Source organism: Neoarius graeffei, chromosome 5, assembly GCF_027579695.1.
Source record: "Neoarius graeffei isolate fNeoGra1 chromosome 5, fNeoGra1.pri, whole genome shotgun sequence".
In the NCBI taxonomy this organism is placed as follows: domain Eukaryota; kingdom Metazoa; phylum Chordata; class Actinopteri; order Siluriformes; family Ariidae; genus Neoarius; species Neoarius graeffei.
Genome location: NC_083573.1, coordinates 100277103 through 100299043, shown reverse-complemented (window position 1 = coordinate 100299043; position 21941 = coordinate 100277103). Strand labels below are relative to the sequence as shown.

Genomic DNA, 21941 nt, shown 5'->3' with positions numbered 1-21941 from the left:
GTGCAGTGTTTTATCATTCACACTGTCACTTCATCAAAAATCTCTCAAATATGTGTATTTACTGGTTTGTGTTTGAGTTTTGAATATGATCTATAATCTGTGTTAAACTTTTAACAAGTGTTTTGTTTGTTCACAGACTACAGAAGAACAAATCAAAAATCACTGAGAAGAGTCATTTGGAGGCCATATTCAAGGTGTGTGTGTGTGTGTGTGTGTGTGTGTGTGTGTGTGTGTGTGTGTGTGTGTGTGTTTACAAATCTCACCTTTTTTTGAGTAATCATTACACCTATTCCACTCTCACTGCAATGTGACAGAACAAAATCCTGAGTGACACTAAGAGAGAACATGAATGTATTGTGTTCTCCTCACTGGTTTCTAACACAGAAATTCTCACTGACTCACCTTCATGTTTTTGGTTATCTGTAAAATAAAGACAATAAGAGGAAAATAATGAGTAGGCTTATCAGGCTCAAGAATGCAGACGACCCCTTCAAAGACACAAGTGTATGTAATGACCTGAGCAAAGATGAACAAGAACTTGTAAGAAAAAAGGTGCAAGAAACCAAAGAACTAGAAAAAAAAACAAGGAAAGGAGGATCTTTGGAAATACCATGTAAGGGGCCCTCCCTGGAATCTACAAATAAAGAGAATAAGGGTGAACCCCTTAACCCCCCAAACTTGAATGGAAGCAAAAAGATTGCAAAAGCTCAAGAAAGCAAAGAACAGAGGACAAAAAAAAAGAACACCTGAGAATTGTCTACACCAATATTGACTATATTACCAATAAGAAACCCGAGTACCTTGCCATCATTGATGAAATCCAACCAGACATCATTGTCACCACAGAAACCAACCCCAAAAACTCATCTCATCTCATTTCATTATCTCTAGCCACTTTATCCTGTTCTACAGGGTCGCAGGCAAGCTGGAGCCTATCCCTGCTGACTACGGGCGAAAGGCAGGGTACACCCTGGACAAGTCGCCAGGTCATCACAGGGCTGACACATAGACATAGACAACCATTCACACTCTCATTCACACCTACGGTCAATTTAGAGTCACCAATTAACCTAACCTGCATGTCTTTGGACTGTGGGGGAAACCGGAGCACCCGGAGGAAACCCACGCGGACACGGGGAGAACATGCAAACTCCGCACAGAAAGGCCCTCGCTGGCCATAGGGCTCGAACCCGGACCTTCTTGCTGTGAGGCGACAGTGCTAACCACTACACCACCGTGCCGCCCCCCAAAAAAACTCAGGATTCAAAATGACTAGATCAGACCTAAGGGTCCCAGGATATGACCTATTTACAAATGCTGAGAATGAGGGCATCTGAGGCATAGGAATTCACACCAAGGAAGGACTGAACTCAATGGTCTCAGACAAGCTCAGAATGAACTCTGTCACCGAGTTGGTACCTGTTCAGATTAAACTGAACCAGCATGACAAGCTGCTGATAATGGGGATCTGCAGAAGCCCAAACTGCCCAGCAGAAAACAATGAAAAATTCAATAAACTAATTCAAGATTGCTGCACATGGGGATACTCTCACATGTTAGTAATGGGATACTTCAATTACCCAGACATCTAGTGGAATGAAGGTGGCAGTACAACACCTACACCTAGCAGTGAGGCAGGTACATTTTTAGAAGCAACTAGAGACACATATCTATAACAACATGTCTCTTTTGCCACAAGGCAATAAATCAACCAGGAAAGTAATGCTCTGGACTTGATATTTACCAACGAAAGTGGCATGATTAATGACATTGATACTAGACCACCTATTGGAAAAAGCAACTACATTGTTCTGTCCTTCACCTATAACTGCTATGCAAAATGATCACAGGACACACCAGTGATGTACCAGTATCACAAGGGAAACTATAAATAAATAGCTGAGGAACTACAGGTCAACTGGGCTGAAGTTCTGTGTAACCTAGATGTTGAGGAAAGTTGGTCAATCTTTTCTAGCAAGATTAAATCTGCAGTCAACAAGAACATACCCAAGATAACACCACCAATAAAGAAGAAAGGAAGGTTATCATTGGAAGGACAGAGACACTACCACCAAATTGAACAAAAAGCAAAGAGCATGGAAGAAGTATTGTGAAACTAAGTGACAGGAGGACTACAAAAAAAAATACCAGCATATGTAACCAAGCACACTGGGCTTCAAGAAAGGCACTAAAGAAATTTGAGAAACAACTGGGTCGAAATATCAAGAAAAATGCTAAACTATTCTGGAAATATGTGAATACAAAGTCAAAAACAAGAGAACATATACAGTATCAGACTTGATGGATGAAACATCTGGGTTTAAGTTTTTTTAAATCTTTTTCATACATCACTCACACTAATTTCAATCTTGCTTAGTTTTTCACTGTACTGTTGCTGTCTTGGTATAGGGATGGATTGTGTGTCCTCTTTTGAAAAGGTACTACCAAAGAATTTGTTAAGGAGTTCTGCTTTTTCCTCGTCAGTGCATGCCACAAACAAGTCAATGGGACCAGACAACATCCACCCACGTGTCTTAAAAGAGCTAGCAGAGACATTGTCAGTACCCTTGCAAATAATATTCACCAAGTCACTTGAAGAAGGCAAGCTCCCCAGTGAATGGAAAATTGGGCATATAACACCAATCTTCAAAAAAGGATGCAAGACAGCTCCTAGCAACTATCACCCAGTCAGCCTAACATCTCTCACTGGAAAATTTTTAGAAGGAGCCATTAGAGATGCACTTGTGTCCCACATGAAAATGAATGGTCTATTCACACAGCATCAGTATAGGTTTCTTCCAGGGAGGTCTACAGTGACACAAATGTTTGGAGGACTGGATAGAGTGGTTAGACCAGGGTTTGCCAGTCGATGTTGTATATTTGGACTTTCACAAAGCCTTTGACTCTGTACCAGTGCAACGTCTCCTAGCAAAGATCGAAAGCTACGGCATCAAGGGCAATTTGCTACAATGGATCAAATCCTTTCTTACTGGGCATAAGCAAAGAGTCTGTGTCAATGGGACCAAGTCAGGATGGGCTGAGGTAAGCAGTGGAGTGCCACAAGGCAGTGTGTTGGGACCAGTACTATTCACTATTTTTGTTAATGACATACCAGAGGTAGTATCAAGCCACCTAAAATTATTTGCAGATGACACAAAGATGTTCCTCTCAGTCAGTCATGAGTGGGAATGTGAACTGCTACAACAAGACCTTTCTAGACTACAAGGATGGTCAGGAAAGTGGCAGTTGTGCTTCCACCCTGACAAATGTACAGTGATCCGAATTGGTTCAGGACATCCTGACTACATGTATACCATGACTGATAAAACAAGAATGGTGCCATTAGCCTTCACGCAACAGGAAAAAGATCTGGTGATTCTGGTGGACAACAAGCTCAGTTTTGAGAACCATACAGCAGCTATAGTCTCAAAAGCCAACCAGATTGCAGGACTTATGTGGAGATTATTTGAATACATGGATAAAGATGTCTTCTCTCTCCTGTACAAGTCACTGATCTGCCCACATCTTGAGTGCAGTGTCCCAATATGGTCACCCTACACGTGGAAATTGGTGGAACAGATTGAGAGTGTTCAGAGAGGTGCCACAAAACGAGTACCTAGACTGAGTGATCTTCCATATAAGGACAGACTGAAAGCTCTTAAGCTACCTACATAAGTGTACCGCAGACTATGAGGCGATATGATAAACACCTACAAATATGTACATGAAAAATATGATACAAAGGCATGCATAACAGGAATGAAGACAAACACCAAGTCTACAACTGAAAAAGAACACTGTCAAAAGCAATAAAAGACTGCATTTCTTCAGCAACCGAGTGGTCTGTTGGTGGAACAACCTACCTGAGACAGTTGTTACAGCGCCAAATGTTAATGTATTCAAAGCACAGTTGGACAAACATAATGGAGGACCATCCCATGGAACACAACCACAGGACACTAGACAACCCACAGAGACCTGAAATGACAGTCAACTGAAAATAGAAGTGGCTTAATTTGGAATACTACAATTCCTACCCAGCCAAAAGACTCTACTCTGTGCTCTCAGCTGAACCCAGTTTATCTGGATGACCCTAACAGGCCTGGACAGGTTGAACAGGCCTGGAAACATTACTTTAAATCCCAAACTCTAGTTGGTGAAAAACTTTAAATGTATTACATCTGGTTGGAGAAGTTTTATGACTAATCAGAAAAAAATGTAGTTTGATAGTGTTTTTTTTATTTATTTATTATTTTTTTTTTTTTTAATTACTATTATTTTTTCCGTGTTTCACATCAGGATCTGGAGCACAAAGTCATCACTGTGATACAGAAGGAGCTGAAGAGGTTTAAGAAGCTCCTGAGTCCAGATTCCCCAGCATGCTCTGAGAGGGAGGTGGAGGATGAGGAGGATCAGAGCAGTGTCAGAGAGGGAGTGCTGAAGATCACACTGCACTTTCTGAAGAACATGAACCACACAGATCTTGCTCACACACTGAAGAACAGTAAGAGCTCATCATGGCATTTTAACTTTAACTTTAGAGGAAACTGCTCGAAATGTATTAAACATATCATAATGATGCAATTTTATCAACAGAATATAATAACGGGGCGGCACGGTGGTGTAGTGGTTCACACTGTTGCCTCACAGCAAGAAGGTCCTGGGTTCGAGCCCAGTGGCTGACAAGGGCTTTTCTGTGTGGAGTTTGCATATTCTCCCTGTGGCTGTGTGGGTTTCCTCCAGGTGCTCCAGTTTACCCCACAGTCCAAAGACGAAGTTAGGCTAATTGGTGGCTGTAAATTGACTGTAGATGTGAATAGTTGTTTGTCTGTGTGTGTCAGCCCTGCGATGACCTGGTGACTTGTCCAGGGTATACCCCGCTGTTCGCCAATAGTCAGTTGGGATAAGATCTAGCTTGCCTGTGACCCTGTACAGGATAAGCAGCTACAGATATAATAACAGACCAGTATTGACATTACATGTGAGATACAGCTATGAAAATATCAACAGAGATGATCACAGAGTTTACATTTTATTCTTCTTTTCATCAGAACTCATCTCTGTGTACCAGCGAAACCTCAAATCCAAACTGAATGAGAAGTTTAAAAGAATTAATGAAGGAATCTCACAGCATGGAAGCTCAGCACTTCTGAATGAGATCTACACAGATCTCTTCATCACAGAGGGTTGGAGTGGAGACGTCAATAAGGAACATGAGGTGAGACAGATTGAGACAGCATCCAGGAGACCAGCTACACAGGAAACTCCCATCAAATGTAATGATCTCTTTAAAGGCACATCCATCAGAAGTGTGCTGACTAAAGGAGTTGCTGGAATTGGAAAAACAGTCTCTGTGCAGAAGTTCATTCTGGACTGGACTGAAGGAAAAGCAAATCAGGACATCACCTTCATGTTCCCACTTCCCTTTAGAGAGCTGAATCTGATGAAGCAGAAAAATCTCAGTCTGATTAATCTTCTTCATCACTTTTTCCCAGAGATGAAAGAATTACAATTAAAAGACTGTGATATTAATAAAGTCATGTTGATCTTTGATGGTCTGGATGAGTGTCGACTTCCTCTAAATTTCCAGAACAATGAGAGATTACTGTATGTGATGTGACAGAGTCAGCCTCGGTGGATGTGCTGCTGACAAACCTCATCAAGGGGAATCTACTCCCCTCTGCTCTCCTCTGGATAACCTCTTGACGAGGAGCAGCCAATCAGATCCCTCCTGAGTATGTAGACCAGGTAACAGAGGTACGAGGTTTCAGTGATCCTCAGATAGAGGAGTACTTCAGGAAGAGGATCAGTGATCAGAGCCTGGCCAATAAAATCATCACACACATGAAGTCTTCAAGAAGCCTCTACATCATGTGCCACATCCCAGTCTTCTGCTGGATCTCAGCCACTGTTCTCGAGAGAATGTTGGGTGAAGCAGAGAGTGGAGAGATCCCCAAGACTCTGACTCAAATGTTCACACACTTTCTGATCTTTCAGATCAAACACAAGCGCCAAAAGTACCATCAGAAATGTGAGCCTGAAATGTGATCCTCAGCTGATCAGAGAGAGTATCCTGGCACTGGGAAAACTGGCTTTCCAACAGCTGGAAAAAGGAAACCTGATCTTTTATGAGGAAGACCTGAGAGAATGTGGCATTGATGTGAGAGAAGCATCAGTGTACTCACCTGGGGAAGGTGTTCAGCTTTGTACATCTGAGTGTTCAGGAGTTTCTGGCTGCATTATACATGTTTTTCTCCTTCATCATCAGAAATGTAACAGAACAACAAACCACTGATCTGTCTGATCTTTTCATCAAGTCAGACATGTCTGATTTCCTCAGGAATGCAGTGAACAAGGCCTTACAGAGTGAGAATGGACACCTGGACCTGTTCATCCGCTTCCTTCTTGGTCTCTCACTGGAGTCCAATCAGACTCTCTTACAGGACCTCCTGCCCCAGACAGAAAGTAGCTCTCACAGGAAACAGTCCAGTACATTAAGGAGAAGATCCAGGAGAATCCATCTCCAGAGAAATCCATCAATCTGTTCCACTGTCTGAATGAACTGAATGATCATTCTCTAGTGCAGGAAGTACAATATTACCTGAACAGAGGAGTGTTTGCTCCTCTCAGTGGAGTCAGACTCTCTCCTGCTCAGTGGTCAGCTCTGGTGTTTGTCTTGCTGAACTCAGAAGAGAATCTGGATGTGTTTGATTTGAGTAAATATTGCACATCAGATGAATGTCTTCTGAGGCTGGTGCCAGTGGTCAAAGCCTCCAGAAAAGCTGAGTGAGTAATTTTAAAATTCTTTCATTCATGTAGTTTTTATTTTTTTATTTTTTTATTGATACAAATGACACTGCACTGATTAGGTTAATGTTGATCATTAATTACAATACTCATCCATCCATTCATTATCTATACCACTTGTCCATCAGGGTCATGGGGGAAGCTGGAACCAATCCCAGCTGACTTCAAGTGGGACGTGGGGTTCACCCTGTACAGGTCACCAACCTATCACAGGGCTACACAGAGACAAACAACTATCACACTCACACATATTGGCAATTTAGTGTAGACAGTTGACTTAATCCACATGTTTTTGGACTGTGGGAGGAAACCCATGCAGACACAGGAAGAACATCCAAATTCCACACAGGTTTGAACCCAGAACCTCTTTGCTTTGAGGTGACACTGATAACCACTGTACCACCATGCCATCCTTTACTCTAATCAGATCACTGTTATTTTGTATGTAAGGTGAAAATCTGCAGATCAAGATGGTTTAGATGCTTATTTCTTAAACCTTACTTCTTAAACCTCCTCCTGCTAAAAGGTGGAGAACCCTGTAATCTCAAAAACTATAGGCCAATATTGAAAGTATCAGCTCTTGGCTATTCCTAAAAAAAATAAAATATGTGTGTGTATGTATATATCACGGGCGATTGCTCTAAGACAACGAGAGAGGCTCAGCCTCCTCTAAAAATGACGAACATCGTGTAGGATGAATTGCGCTAGGCTTATGTTATAGCCGACCTTATAACATTGCTATTTCAGATCCAGAATCATAGAAATATATGTGCTCAACCCAACTACAGTGCGAAATCATTCCCTTATAACTTTAATGTGTGCGTGAGTTTTTCCCCCTCGTGACAGCGCGATGCAGCGCAGCCTCAGTGGACTTCAATGGCATTTGGGAGATCTGCGCTTTCAATATCAAAATGCAAGACGGTTATTGGACAAATACTGCGAAAACGCCCGCCCACGGAGTCTCACGGACTCCCAGCCTCAGTGGACTTCAATGGCATTTGGGAGCTATGCGCTTTTCAATATCAAAATGCAAGACGGTTATTGGACAAATACTGCGAAAACGCCCGCCCACGGACTCCCAGCCTCACATGGGAGGGACATGGCAGTTTCCACGAGGAGACTGGTGATTGGTGAAAGTGGCCGGATATTTTCTTTGATTGACAGCTCGTTTCAAATATAGACAGGCAGCGGTGAATTTCAGTTCAGTCCCATGCGGATTCGCGAGTGCTGTGGTGTATTGTAAGAGATCAGCTTACATTTCGATTTCATTCATTACATACGGTTTCTACCAGCTTTTTTAGTTTGTATATATTTTCATTGTAAATAAAGTGTAAATATAGTGTTGTCAAGTTTGCTATCTTAGTTCCAGAAATTTCGTTTATTTGAGTGACTGAACTTGAACTTGAGGGGGCTAGTCAGCTAGCAAGAAAGCTGCGCACGGATGCCAAGCATTGCTGATTTAATTTTGGCGAAGCCATTTGCCAGTCCTCCTTTCGAGGAAAAAATTAAAATTAAAGAGCAGGGTAGACCAACGCCTCAAATTGACTTGGTGAAAAAGGTAGGGAATAATACTCGTTCCTTTCAGCTCTCTTGGTACGAGAAAGTGAATTGGCTAACAGCAAGTGACCCACATCAACAACAGTAAATAGGCTACTTTAGTAATATGTTATGGATGGACCAAAAATATAGAATCTATTTAAAATGTTTATGCTGAGTATATTATATTGGAATATATATTTTTCTGGATATGAATTAAACACAGCTACAATTTCGAAAACATTTTAAACAAAAACACACCCAAGAACATTTCACACTACAGACCTGGATTAAAAGTGAAGGGTTATTAAAATTGTCAATAAAACATTTCTCAGTCAAAATAAGTAAAATATAGGGAAAGTGTCATTGAATGAAATGTGTGGCACCCAGCTCTATGTTTGGCTCCCCAAGGTCAGTGCTTGTTCCTATTCCAGAACACTCTGCTGTTACTGCTGAGGTTCCTGACAAAGAGCTGCTTTCAATAATGATCAATTTTTAAACAACATGCCACAATTTTAAAATATAAAATGTTAAAATATACCCCCCTCCCAACACCACCATCATGTATATTGGACAGTAGGCTAATGGGCCAAAAGAACCTGTTATTTCACAGTTTGTGATGCTGCCAACAATCAGCCAGATCAGAGGCAAGAGTATGGGCAAAATTGATGTTTTTTCTTTTAAAATCTGGAAATATCGTAACCGACTAGCCTCCCCTGTTTGAAAGACTACCAGCCGCCACTGGTGTGTGTGTGTGTGTATGTATATATATATATATATATATATATATATATATATATATAGGTGGGCGGCACGGTGGTGTAGTGGTTAGCGCTGTCGCCTCACAGCAAGAAGGTCCGGGTTCGAGCCCCATGGCCGGCGAGGGCCTTTCTGTGCGGAGTTTGCATGTTCTCCCTGTGTCCGTGTGGGTTTCCTCCGGGTACTCCGGTTTCCCCTACAGTCCAAAGACATGCAGGTTAGGTAACTGGTGACTCTAAATTGACCGTAGGTGTGAATGGTTGTCTGTGTCTATGTGTCAGCCCTGTGATGACCTGGTGACTTGTCCAGGGTGTACCCCGCCTTTCACCCATAGTCAGCTGGATTAGGCTCCAGCTTGCCTGTGACCCTGTAGAACAGGATAAAGTGGCTAGAGATAATGAGATGAGATACATATAGGTACTCATGGGCTATAGGGCATTGTATTAAGTAGTATTTATCTGCCTTTTTATTTGTATTATTATTTTTTTAACTTCAGTGACAATTTAACATCTACCCTGCACTCATAGGATCTCTTAACTGTCTCAGTGTCAAGAACCTGCACTGAATTAGGGAAGAAAGCTTTCATAGTCTGTGCCCCTACAACCTGGAACAATCTTTGGAAAGTTTGAAGCTAAATGCTTTCATTTCTTTTCATCCTAAAACTATAATTAGTTTCCTGGTTACACAGTTATACTTTGTGACTATATTGCACACAGTTATAGATGCAAGTTCTCTATAATCACACTATCTATTATCACCCAAATGAGGATGGGTCCCTTCTTGAGTCTGATTCCTCTCAAGGTTTAAGAAGAAGACTTTATTTGTCACATGTACACAAACACACAGTGAAATTTCTCCTCTGCATTTAACCCATCTGAAGCAGTGAACACACACACACATGCACATACAAGCAAGCAATCAGCACATACACATACCCAGAGCAGTGGGCAGCTATGCTTCAGTGCCCAGGGAGCAGTTGGGTGTTAGGTGCCTTGCTCAAGGGCACTTCAGCCATGATACAGGGGGAAAGGAAAGTTTTTTGGGCCCAAGGCTGCTTCTCTTAACTACTTTCTTCTTCATGTCTTCTGAAGGAGTTTTTCCTCGCCGCCACCACCACCACCTGCTCATCAGGGATAAATAAATGTATTAGGGACAAAAATAGCTCATATGTTTAAAGCCTTTAATTTTCTGTCAAACTTCTTTGCAACAATGTCTGTTGTTAAAAGTGCTGTACAAATAAACTTGGCTTGACCTTTTAATGACTTAAAATACAGTCACTGGAAATGCAGCTAATATTTTTGGTCACTGTCAATGTTTCGACACATAAATTTACCCTGTTTCACTTTTTTCTTGCATGATGTAGTGGTATTTTGTTCATGTTGTGTTTCACTGTTGTGCATATCTTAGTGTGTAATGGGATATGTGTAATTGTGAGTCCATTTGGGCCAGGACTCTCTCACAAAAGACTGAAAGCTCATTTCAAGAGATTTCCTGGTTAAACAAAGGCTAAATTAATGAAACAATTATCAGGAGTTTTTAATACATTTTAATGTAATTTAAAATTATTAAAATGCAACATTATTATTATTATTATTATTATTATTATTATTATTATTATTATTATTGCATCTGTATATGCATTTGTGACACTGCCACTATATTTCAACATAAAATCTAGTGACAGAGACAAATAATATATCTACTGAAATTAAGAAAGAAGAAAATTCATTGAAACCCTGCCCCTTTTTACAATTACGTGTTTAAATTTCCTTTTGCTGCTCTATGTGACATTACAACCTGCTGAGGGTTGCCGGCTCGAGTCCTGGGACCGGCAGAAAAACTTGTGAGGAGTTGAGTAAATGAACATCACTTTCCCCTCCCTCTTTATCATGGCTGAATTGCCCTTGAGCGAGGCACCTAACCCCCAACTGCTGCCTGGGTGCTGTAGCATAGCTGCCCACTGATCTGGGTATGTGTGCGTGCTCATTCCTCACTTGTGTGTGTTCACTGCTTCAGATATGTTAAATACAGAGGAGGAATTTTGCTGTGCTTGAGTGTGACAAAATAAAGGATTCTTCTTCTTTCTTCTGATATTTACACAGTGCACTGATTTTATATCATGATTTTGTGAATGACCTGTAATCATGAAAATCTGGCTTTAATCTGAGGTTTTGTGGTTGGGTCAGAGGCAGAAAATTGCTTTTTCTTTTGAACTCAAAAAGTAGTTGCTCTCTCTCTCTCTCTCTCTCTCTCTCTCTCTCTCTCTCTCTGTGTGTGTGTGTGTGTGTGTGTGTGTGTGTGTGTGTGTGTGTGTGTGTGTGTGTGAGAGAGAGAGAGAGAGAGAGAGAGAGATATGTCAGTGTTCTGATGTATCATCATTTCTCTTCCAGTCTGCGTCAGTGTAATGTGACAGAGGAAAGCTGTAGCGCTCTGTCCTCAGTTCTCAGCTCAAACTTCTCCAGTCTGAGAGAACTGGACCTGAATAACAATAAACTGCAGGATTCAGGAGTGAAGCTGCTCTCTGCTGGACTGGAGAATCCACACTGTATACTGGAGATACTGAGGTCAGATCATCACTTTCACATTTTGGTTATTTGATTGTCATTATTATACTATAAAACTAATGATCGTAAAATGTAGCCCACAAGCCTGATGTATAACAAGAGCTTACAGTTATTAATTATTAATTACAGACCCATTTCAAATCTCCCTTTCCTAGCTAAAGTAATGGAGAGAGTTGTAGCCTCTCAGCTTCATACTTTCCTTGCTCGTAATGATCTCTATGAACCCTTTCAGTCAGGCTTTCACAATCTGCACAGCACTGAATCTGCTCTCTTAAGAGTTGTTAATGACTTCTTGCTCTCAGCTGATGCTGGTCATCTCAATGTCCTTGTTCTCTTGGACCTCACAGCTGCCTTTGACACTGTACATCATGAGATACTCATTTCCAGACTATCTTCTTTTGGTATTACTGGCTTAGCTTTATCCTGGTTTTAGTCATATCTAGCTAACAGGCAACAGTTTATTTCTACTGGTGCTCATAAATCATCTACTGCTACTGGTGCTCAAGGTGTGCCTCAGGGTTCTGTCCTTGGTCCCCTTCTTTTTATATGTCTCTCCTATAGGCCAGATTATTCGTAACCATGGCCTTAACTTTCATTGCTATGCTGATGACATTCAAATCTACATTACTATCACCCCTTCCATAGCCTCTGTTCAGCTGCTAAGGACTTGCATCACTGACCTTAAGCAATGGCTGCATACTGTAAGAACTGCCTTAAACTTGATGCTAGCAAAACGGAGGTTCTATTAGTAGGTACCAAAAGACAGGTTCTGAACTTCTCCAGTTTTACTATTGATGTTGATGGTGTGTCTATTAGTCCTTCCCAAGTTATAAAAAACCTTGGAGTTATCTTTGACTCCACCCTTATGTTTGAACCCTATCTTAAACTAATTACTAAGAATGCTTTCTTTCACCTCCGCAATATTGCATGTCTCCACCCTTTTCTCTTGGAAACCGATGCCAAAATGTTGGTCAATGCATTTATTTTTTCTCATCTTGACTACTGCAATTCTCTCTTTTATGGTCTCCCTGCCACATTGCTCAATTGCCTGCAGTACATCCAAAACTCAGCAGCAAGAGTCCTCACACTCACCAAGCGCACTGCTCACATCACTCCTGTTTTACAGCAACTGCATTGGTTGCCAATTATTTTTCAGATCAAATACAAAATCTTGCTTTTAACCTATAAAGCTCTTCATGGTTTCACCCCTTCCTATTTCTGCGAGCTAATTCATTTGTACTGTCCCTCCCGCTCCCTCAGATCTTCTGCCTGTGGACTTCTGACTGTTCCACGTTTTAAACTGGCATCTATGGGTGGCAGATCATTCAGTGTTGCTGCTCCTAAACTTTGGAACTCATTACCACAATCGCTTCGTGACTGTTCCACTCTCTCTTCCTTCAAAGCTAACTTGAAAACTTTTCTCTTTACCTCACACTACTCTTCCTAGTGGGTTTTTTTTTTTTTTGGTAACTCCTGTGTAAAGCGTCCTTGGGTTTGTGAAAGACGCTATATAAATTGAAATTATTATTATTATTATTATTATTATTATTATTATTATTATTATTATTAAACATTTCAATATTTAAAACTTTCAAATATAAACTGCATTTTAAGTATCAATGATACATTTCACTCTATACTAATGGTAAGATGATTAATAATCATGTTAAACTACAACCCTGTTTCCAAAAGAATTGGATACTGTGTAAACTGTAAATAAAAACAGAATGTGATGATTTGCAAATCATGGGAACCCTATATTCCTATCACTGAAAATAAGACAAAGACAACATATCACATGCTAAAACTGAGAAATTGTATTTTTCTTTGAAAAATATATGCTCATTTTGAATTTAGTGCCAGCAACATGTTTCAAAAAAGTTGGTATAGGGACAACAAAAGTGTAATGTTTAAAAAAAAAATCCATCCATCCATTATCTGTAGCCGCTTATCCTGTTCTACAGGGTCGCAGGCAAGCTGGAGCCTATCCCAGCTGACTATGGGTGAGAGGCGGGGTACACCCTGGGCAAGTCGCCAGGTCATTGCAGGGATGACACATACTGTATGTCACTTTTCCACCAAATCAGTTCCAGGGCATGTTCGGGGTCAGTGCTTAGTTTGGAACCGGGTTTTCTGTTTCCACTGACAAAGAACTGGCTCTGGGGACAGAAAAACCGGTTCCAGGCTAGCACCAGCTCTTTGCTGGGCTAGAGGAAAGAACCGCTTACGGGGGGGTTGTTAAGACCAACAACAATAGCAAGACCGCGAAAGGTCGCCATTTTTAAATAAGCGATGAGATATCATGGATGTAGTAAAGCAGCAGTCATCCATTATTGTTGTTGTTGCTTCTTCTTCTTCTTCTCTGTGTTGTCTCCGTGTTGTTGCTTCGATGTTTGCACCAAGGTTTATGCAAACACAGCGACGTAACTGACATATACAGTGACTTAATGACATGGCTCCCCTTAGCACCCCGAGCTATGGAAAAGCAAACTGGTTCTCAGCTGGCTCGCAAGTTGAACGAGTTGTGAACCAGCACCAGCACTGGCCCCGAACCAGCCCTGGAACTAATTTGGTGGAAAAGGGGTAATAGACACAGACAGCCATTCACATTCACACCGATGGTCAATTTAGAGTCACCAATTAGCCTAACCTTCATGCCTTTGGACTGTGGGGGAAACTGGAGCACCTGGAAGAATTCCACACGGACACGGGGAGAACATGCAAACTCCACTCAGAAAGGCCCTTGTCAGCCGCCGGGCTCGAACCCAGGACCTTCTTGCTGTGAGGCGACAGTGCTAACCACTGCACCACCATGCCACCCAATAATAATAATAATAATAATTATTATTATTATTATTATTACAACCCCAATTCCAAAAAAGTTGGGACAAAGTACAAATTGTAAATAAAAACAGAATGCAATGATGTGGAAGTTTCAAAATTCCATATTTTATTCAGAATAGAACATAGATGACATATCAAATGTTTAAACTGAGAAAATGTATCATTTAAAGAGAAAAATTAGGTGATTTTAAATTTCATGACAACAACATATATCAAAAAAGTTGGGACAAGGCCATGTTTCCCACTGTGAGACATCCCCTTTTCTCTTTACAACAGTCTGTAAACATCTGGGGACTGAGGAGACAAGTTGCTCAAGTTTAGGGATAAGAATGTTAACCCATTCTTGTCTAATGTAGGATTCTAGTTGCTCAACTGTCTTAGGTCTTTTTTGTTGTATCTTCCGTTTTATGATGTGCCAAATGTTTTCTATGGGTGAAAGATCTGGACTGCAGGCTGGCCAGTTCAGTGCCCGGACCCTTCTTCTATGCAGCCATGATGCTGTAATTGATGCAGTATGTGGTTTGGCATTGTCATGTTGGAAAATGCAAGGTCTTCCCTGAAAGAGACGTCGTCTGGATGGGAGCATATGTTGCTCTAGAACCTGGATATACCTTTCAGCATTGATGGTGTCTTTCCAGATGTGTAAGCTGCCCATGCCACACACACTAATGCAACCCCATACCATCAGAGATGCAGGCTTCTGAACTGAACGCTGATAACAACTTGGGTCATCCTTCTCCTCTTTAGTCCGAATGACACGGCGTCCCTGATTTCCATAAAGAACTTCAAATTTTGATTCGTCTGACCACAGAACAGTTTTCCACTTTGCCACAGTCCATTTTAAATGAGCCTTGGCCCAGAGAAGACGTCTGCGCTTCTGGATCATGTTTAGATACGGCTTCTTCTTTGAACTAGAGAGTTTTAGCTGGCAACAGCGGATGGCACGGTGAATTCTGTTCACAGATAATGTTCTCTGGAAATATTCCTGAGCCCATTTTGTTATTTCCAATACAGAAGCATGCCTGTATGTGATGCAGTGCCGTCTAAGGGCCCGAAGATCATGGGCACCCAGTATGGTTTTCCGGCCTTGACCCTTCCGCACAGAGATTCTTCCAGATTCTCTGAATCTTTTGATGATATTATGCACTGTAGATGATGATATGTTCAAGCTCTTTGCAATTTTACACTGTTGAACTCCTTTTTGATATTGCTCCACAATTTGTCGGCGCAGAATTAGGGGGATTGGTGATCCTCTTCCCATCTTTACTTCTGAGAGCCGCTGCCACTCCAAGATGCTCTTTTTATACCCAGTCATGTTAATGACCTATTGCCAATTGACCTAATGAGTTGCAATTTGGTCCTCCAGCTGTTCCTTTTTTGTACCTTTACCTTTTCCAGCCTCTTATTGCCCCTGTCCCAACTTTTTTGAGATGTGTTGCTGTCATGAAATTTCAAATGAGCCAATATTTGGCATGAAATTTCAAAATGTCTCACTTTTGACATTTGATATGTTGTCTATGTTCTATTGTGAATACAATATCAGTTTTTGAGATTTGTAAATTATTGCATTCCATTTTTATTTACAATTTGTACTTTGTCCCAACTTTTTTGGAATCGGGGTTATATTATTATTAGGTTAATTTTTAACACGTCAGTTACATGTTTGGTTATGTGTATCCATCCATCCATCCATCCATCCATCCATCCATTATCTGTAGCCGCTTATCCTGTACAGGGTCGCAGGCAAGCTGGAGCCTATCCCAGCTGACTATGGGCGAGAGGTGGGGTACACCCTGGACAAATCGCCAGGTCATTGCAGGGCTGACACATAGAGACACACAACCATTCACATTGTATATATAATATATATATATATATATATATATATATATATATATATATATATATATACAATGTGTGTGTGTGTGTGTGTGTGTGTGTGTGTGTGTTATAACTATAGCTGTTATAAACCATTATATAATTACAGCTATTATAACTATAGCTGTCATAAACGGTTATATAGATATAGTTGTTATATAAACTGTTATACAGTTATAGTAGTAGCTGATAGATTTAGATTCTACAAATGTAATGAGTCAAAGCATAAAATCATTTCCAAATATACTGCAGTGCTGCATAAACTTTCATCATACTGTGACTTTGGAGATGGCTTTCTGATGTATTAAGAGACAAGCTTGTACAGCGCCCTCCACAATTATTGGCACCCCTCGTTAAGATATGTTCTTAGGCTTCTAATAAATTTATTTATTTTTTAATAATATAGGACAACAATGCAAAAAAAGAGAAAAATCCAACCTTTAATTCAAGTGTATTTATTCAGTGGGGAAAAAAATCCCACATTAAGAAATAATTCTTTTACATGAAATCATGTGTGCCACAATTATTGGCACCCCTGATGTTAATACTTTGTACAACCCCCTTTTGCCAACAAGACAGCACTTAATCTTCTCCTATAACATTTCACAGGATGGGAGAATACAGAGAGAGGGATCTTTGACCATTCCTCTTTGCACAATCTCTCTAAATCATCCAGAGTCCTGGGTCCTCTCGTATGCACTCTCCTCTTCAGCTCACCCCACAGGTTTTCAATTGGGTTGAGGTCTGGGGACTGAGATGGCCATGGGAGGAGCTTGATTTTGTGTCTGGTGAACCATTTTTGTGTAGATTTGGCCACATGTTTAGGGTCATTGTCTTACTGAAAGACCCAGTGATGACCCATCTTCAGCTTTTGGGCAGAGGCCACCAGATTTTGATCTAAAATGTCGTGGTATTTCAAAGAGTTCATGATGCCATGCACCCTAACAAGGTTCCTGGGGCCTTTAGAAGAGAAACAGGCCCACAGCATCACTGATCCTCCCCCATACTTCACAGTGGGCATGAGGTGCTTTTCCGCATACTCTTCTTTTGTGTTACACCAGACCCACTTAGAGTGTTTGTTGCCAAAAAGCTCTATCTTGGTCTCATCTGACCAAAGCACACGGTCCCAGTTGAAGTCCCAGTACCGCTTAGCGAACTCCAGACGTTTACGTTTATGCTTGTAAGTGAGAAAAGGCTTTTTTCGTGCATGCCTCCCAAACAGCTTGTTGGCATGTAGATAGCGCCTGATGGTTGTTATGGAGACTTTGTGACCATAAGATGCTCCTCTTTGATGCAATTCTCTAACAGTGAGCTTTGGAGAACTTTTTACTTCTCTTAGCTTCCTCCTCACTATGCGTGGTGACAAGATAAACTTGCATCCTCGTCCAGGCTTGTTTGCCACTGTTCCAATTGTTTCAAACTTCTTGATGATTCATCTGACTGTAGATATGGGCAGGTGTAGGCGAGTGGCTATTTTCTTGTAGCCATTGCCTGACTTATGAAGGTCGACACACATCTGCCTTACTTGAATGGTGTGTTCTCTTGTCTTTCCCATGTTGAAGAGTGGATAAGAGAAATAGGCCTCTGTGTCACATCATATTTATACCCCAGGGAAACAGGATGTAATGAATTACTAATTAAAGGTTCCTAGATACTCTGATCAACTTTATAAACTACAGTAGAAATTACAGAAATGCTTCAATTGCATTTATTTTCTAGGAATTGTTATGGGTGCCAATAATTGTGGAATAGGTGATTTTATGAAAAATAATTATTTCTTAGTCAGGGATTTAATTTTTTTTTAAATTCACTTGAGTTAAGGGTTAAATTTTTCTACAATTTTCAGTGTGAGATTATGCTTCTGCAATACAAATTGAATTTATTTTAAGGCTTTTAACACATCTTAACCAGGGGCGCCAATAATTGTGGAGGGCGCTGTATGTGACGTGCATCATCAAAAAACTCAAAAGAGGTGAGTGACAGAAATAGACCTAACCCTTGAATGGACATAGACCTTCGCAATATCAATGGAGACAAAAGAGTTTAGAATGAGGAAACTCACAAAATGTCTCTGACCAAAAAAGTCAGAAATGGTATCAATGTGGCAAATCATCCTAAGATGCCATCAATTTTCCAGAAGATGGCGCAGAGAAGGCAGCATAGAGAGGGTGTGGAAAACAGACCAAAAACACTTTTTATACATTTCTTCCATTTTCATAATGTTTTGGACAGGGGGCTTGTGTATGTTTCTGTTTTAGATATCAGTGTTCTGATATTTCATCATTTCTCTTCCAGTCTGTGTGGGTGTAATCTGACAGAGGAAAGCTGTAGAGTTCTGTCCTCAGTTCTCAGCTCAAACTCCTCCAGACTGAGAGAACTGAACCTGAGTACCAATAACCTGCAGGATTCAGGAGTGAAGCTGCTCTCTGCTGGACTGGAGAATCCAAACTGTACACTGGAGACACTGAGGTCAGATCATCACTTTCACATTTCATTTATTTTATTGTCATTATTATAGTATAAACCTAATAATAATAAAATGTACAACCCCGATTCCAAAAAAGTTGGGACAAAGTACAAATTGTAAATAAAAACGGAATGCAATGATGTGGAAGTTTCAAAATTCCATATTTTATTCAGAATAGAACATAGATGACATATCAAATGTTTAAACTGAGAAAATGTATCATTTAAAGAGAAAAATTAGGTGATTTTAAATTTCATGACAACAACACATCTCAAAAAAGTTGGGACAAGGCCATGTTTACCACTGTGAGACATCCCCTTTTCTCTTTACAACAGTCTGTAAATGTCTGGGGACTGAGGAGACAAGTTGCTCAAGTTTAGGGATAGGAATGTTAACCCATTCTTGTCTAATGTAGGATTCTAGTTGCTCAACTGTCTTAGGTCTTTTTTGTCGTATCTTCCGTTTTATGATGCGCCAAATGTTTTCTATGGGTGAAAGATCTGGACTGCACACTGGCCAGTTCAGTACCTGGACCCTTCTTCTACGCAGCCATGATGCTGTAATTGATGCAGTATGTGGTTTGGCATTGTCACGTTGGAAAATGCAAGGTCTTCCCTGAACGAGACGTCGTCTGGATGGGAGCATATGTTGCTCTAGAACCTGGATATACCTTTCAGCATTGATGGTGTCTTTCCAGATGTGTAAGCTGCCCATGCCACATGCACTAATGCAACCCCATACCATCAGAGATGTAGGCTTCTGAACTGAGTGCTGATAACAACTTGGGTCGATCTTCTCCTCTTTAGTCTGAATGACACGGCATCCCTGATTTCCATAAAGAACTTCAAATTTTGATTCGTCTGACCACAGAACAGTTTTCCACTTTGCCACAGTCCATTTTAAATGAGCCTTGGCCCAGAGAAGACGTCTGCGCTTCTGGATCATGTTTAGATACGGCGGCTTCTTTGAACTATAGAGTTTTAGCTGGCAATGGTGGATGGCACAGTGAATTAATGTTCACAGATAATGTTCTCTGGAAATATTCCTGAGCCCATTTTGTGATTTCCAATACAGAAGCATGCCTGTATGTGATGCAGTGCCGTCTAAGGGCCCGAAGATCACGGGCACCCAGTATGGTTTTCCGGCCTTGACCCTTACACACAGAGATTCTTCCAGAGTCTCTGAATCTTTTAATGATATTATGCACTGTAGATGATGATATGTTCAATTTTACACTGTTGAACTCCTTTCTGATATTGCTCCACTATTTGTCGGCACAGAATTAGGGGGATTGGTGATCCTCTTCCCATCTTTACTTCTGAGAGCCACTGCCACTGCAAGATGCTCTTTTTATACCCAGTCATGTTAATGACCTATTGCCAATTGACCTAATGAGTTGCAATTTGGTCCTCCAGCTGTTCCTTTTTTGTACCTTTAACTTTTCCAGCCTCTTATTGCCCCTGTCCCAACTTTTTTGAGATGTGTTGCTGTCATGAAATTTCAAATGAGCCAATATTTGGCATGAAATTTCAAAATGTCTCACTTTCGACATTTGATATGTTGTCTATGTTCTATTGTGAATACAATATCAGTTTTTGAGATTTCTAAATTATTGCATTCCATTTTTATTTACAATTTGTACTTTGTCCCAACTTTTTTGGAATCGGGGTTGTAAATCAACAAGCCCTATGTATAACAAGGGGCTGACAGGCATGGGGAGACATATGTAAAAAAAAACCTTTTGTCTCTTATGAGGCCATTCTGTTACATTTAGATAGTGACTCGTATCAAATACCTGGGAGTGTAAATTTTAAATATAAGTCTAATAATGTAAAATTGAAATATTAAAACCCAGATTTCAAAAAAAAGTTGGGATGCTGTGTAAAAGATAAATAAAAAGAGAATGCAATGATTTGCAAATCCTTTTTGGCCCATATTCAATTGAATACAACACAAATCCAAGATAATTAATGTTCAAACTGATAAACTTCATTGTTTGTTATACACTCATTCTGAATTTGATGGCTGCAAAACTTTGTAAAAAAAAGTTGAGATAGGGACATGTTTACCACTGTTTTACAACACCTTTTCTTTTAACAACACTCAGTAAGCATTTGGGAACTAAGGACACTAATTGTTGATGTTCTGAAAGTGAAATTCTTTCCCATTATGTCTTGATATATGACTTCAATTGCTCAACAGTCCAGTGTCTCCATTGTCATAGATTGCATTTCATAATATGCCACATATTTTCAATGAGAGGCAGGCAGACAGGCCAGTTTAGCACCCGCACTCTTTTACTACAAAGTCACACTGTTGTAACATGTGCAGAATGTAGCTTGGCATTGTCTTGCTGGAAAAAGTAGGGATGTCCCTGAAAAAGACACTGTCTGGATAGCAAGGTCTTTGCTCCAAAACCTGTATCTACCTTTCAGCAATAATGGTACCTTCACAGATGTGCAAGTTACCCATGCCATTGGCACAAACATACCCCATACCATGACAGATGCTGGCTTTTGAAATCTGTGCTGATAACTTGAACATAGGTCAAAAATGATTTGCAAATTGTTGCATTTGGTTTCTATTTACATTTTACACAGCATCCCAAATGTTTTGGAATCTTGTACATCCATCCATCCATCCATCCATTATCTGTAGCCACTTATCCTGTACAGGGTCGCAGGCAAGCTGGAGCTTATACCAGCTCACTATGGGTTAGAGGCAGGGTACACCCTGGACAAATTGCCAGATCATTGTAGGACTGACACATAGAGAAAACAGCCATTCACACTCACATTCACACCTACAGTCAAGTTAGAGCCACCAATTAGCCTAAACTGCATGTCTTTGGGCTGTGAGGGAAACTGGAGCACCAGGCAGAAACCCACGCAAATATGGGGAGAACATGCAAACTCCACACAGAAAGGTCCCCATTGGCTGCTGGGCTCAAACCCAGAGCCTGTCAGGAGTGGTGAGCTGAGGTGAAGTGAGGACCCAAGAGTAGACTCAGAAAACAGGCAGTGTAAAGAGAAAACTTCTTTAATGAAGTGGATGGCAGAAATGCAAAAAGGTACAGTAGGGCTCAG

The 21941-nt window shown here is 40.7% G+C and overlaps 1 protein-coding gene across 1 annotated transcript in view; it reads left to right on the top strand.

Moving 5' to 3' along the window:
- Nucleotides 1–21941, top strand: part of LOC132887157 (NACHT, LRR and PYD domains-containing protein 12-like) — an 85971-nt gene that overhangs the window by 51152 nt on the left and 12878 nt on the right. The window contains exons 12-13 of the mRNA XM_060922619.1: nt 11493–11666; nt 18684–18857. Of these exons, the coding sequence (XP_060778602.1) occupies nt 11493–11666; nt 18684–18857 (348 nt within the window). The remainder of the gene's footprint in view (nt 1–11492; nt 11667–18683; nt 18858–21941) is intronic.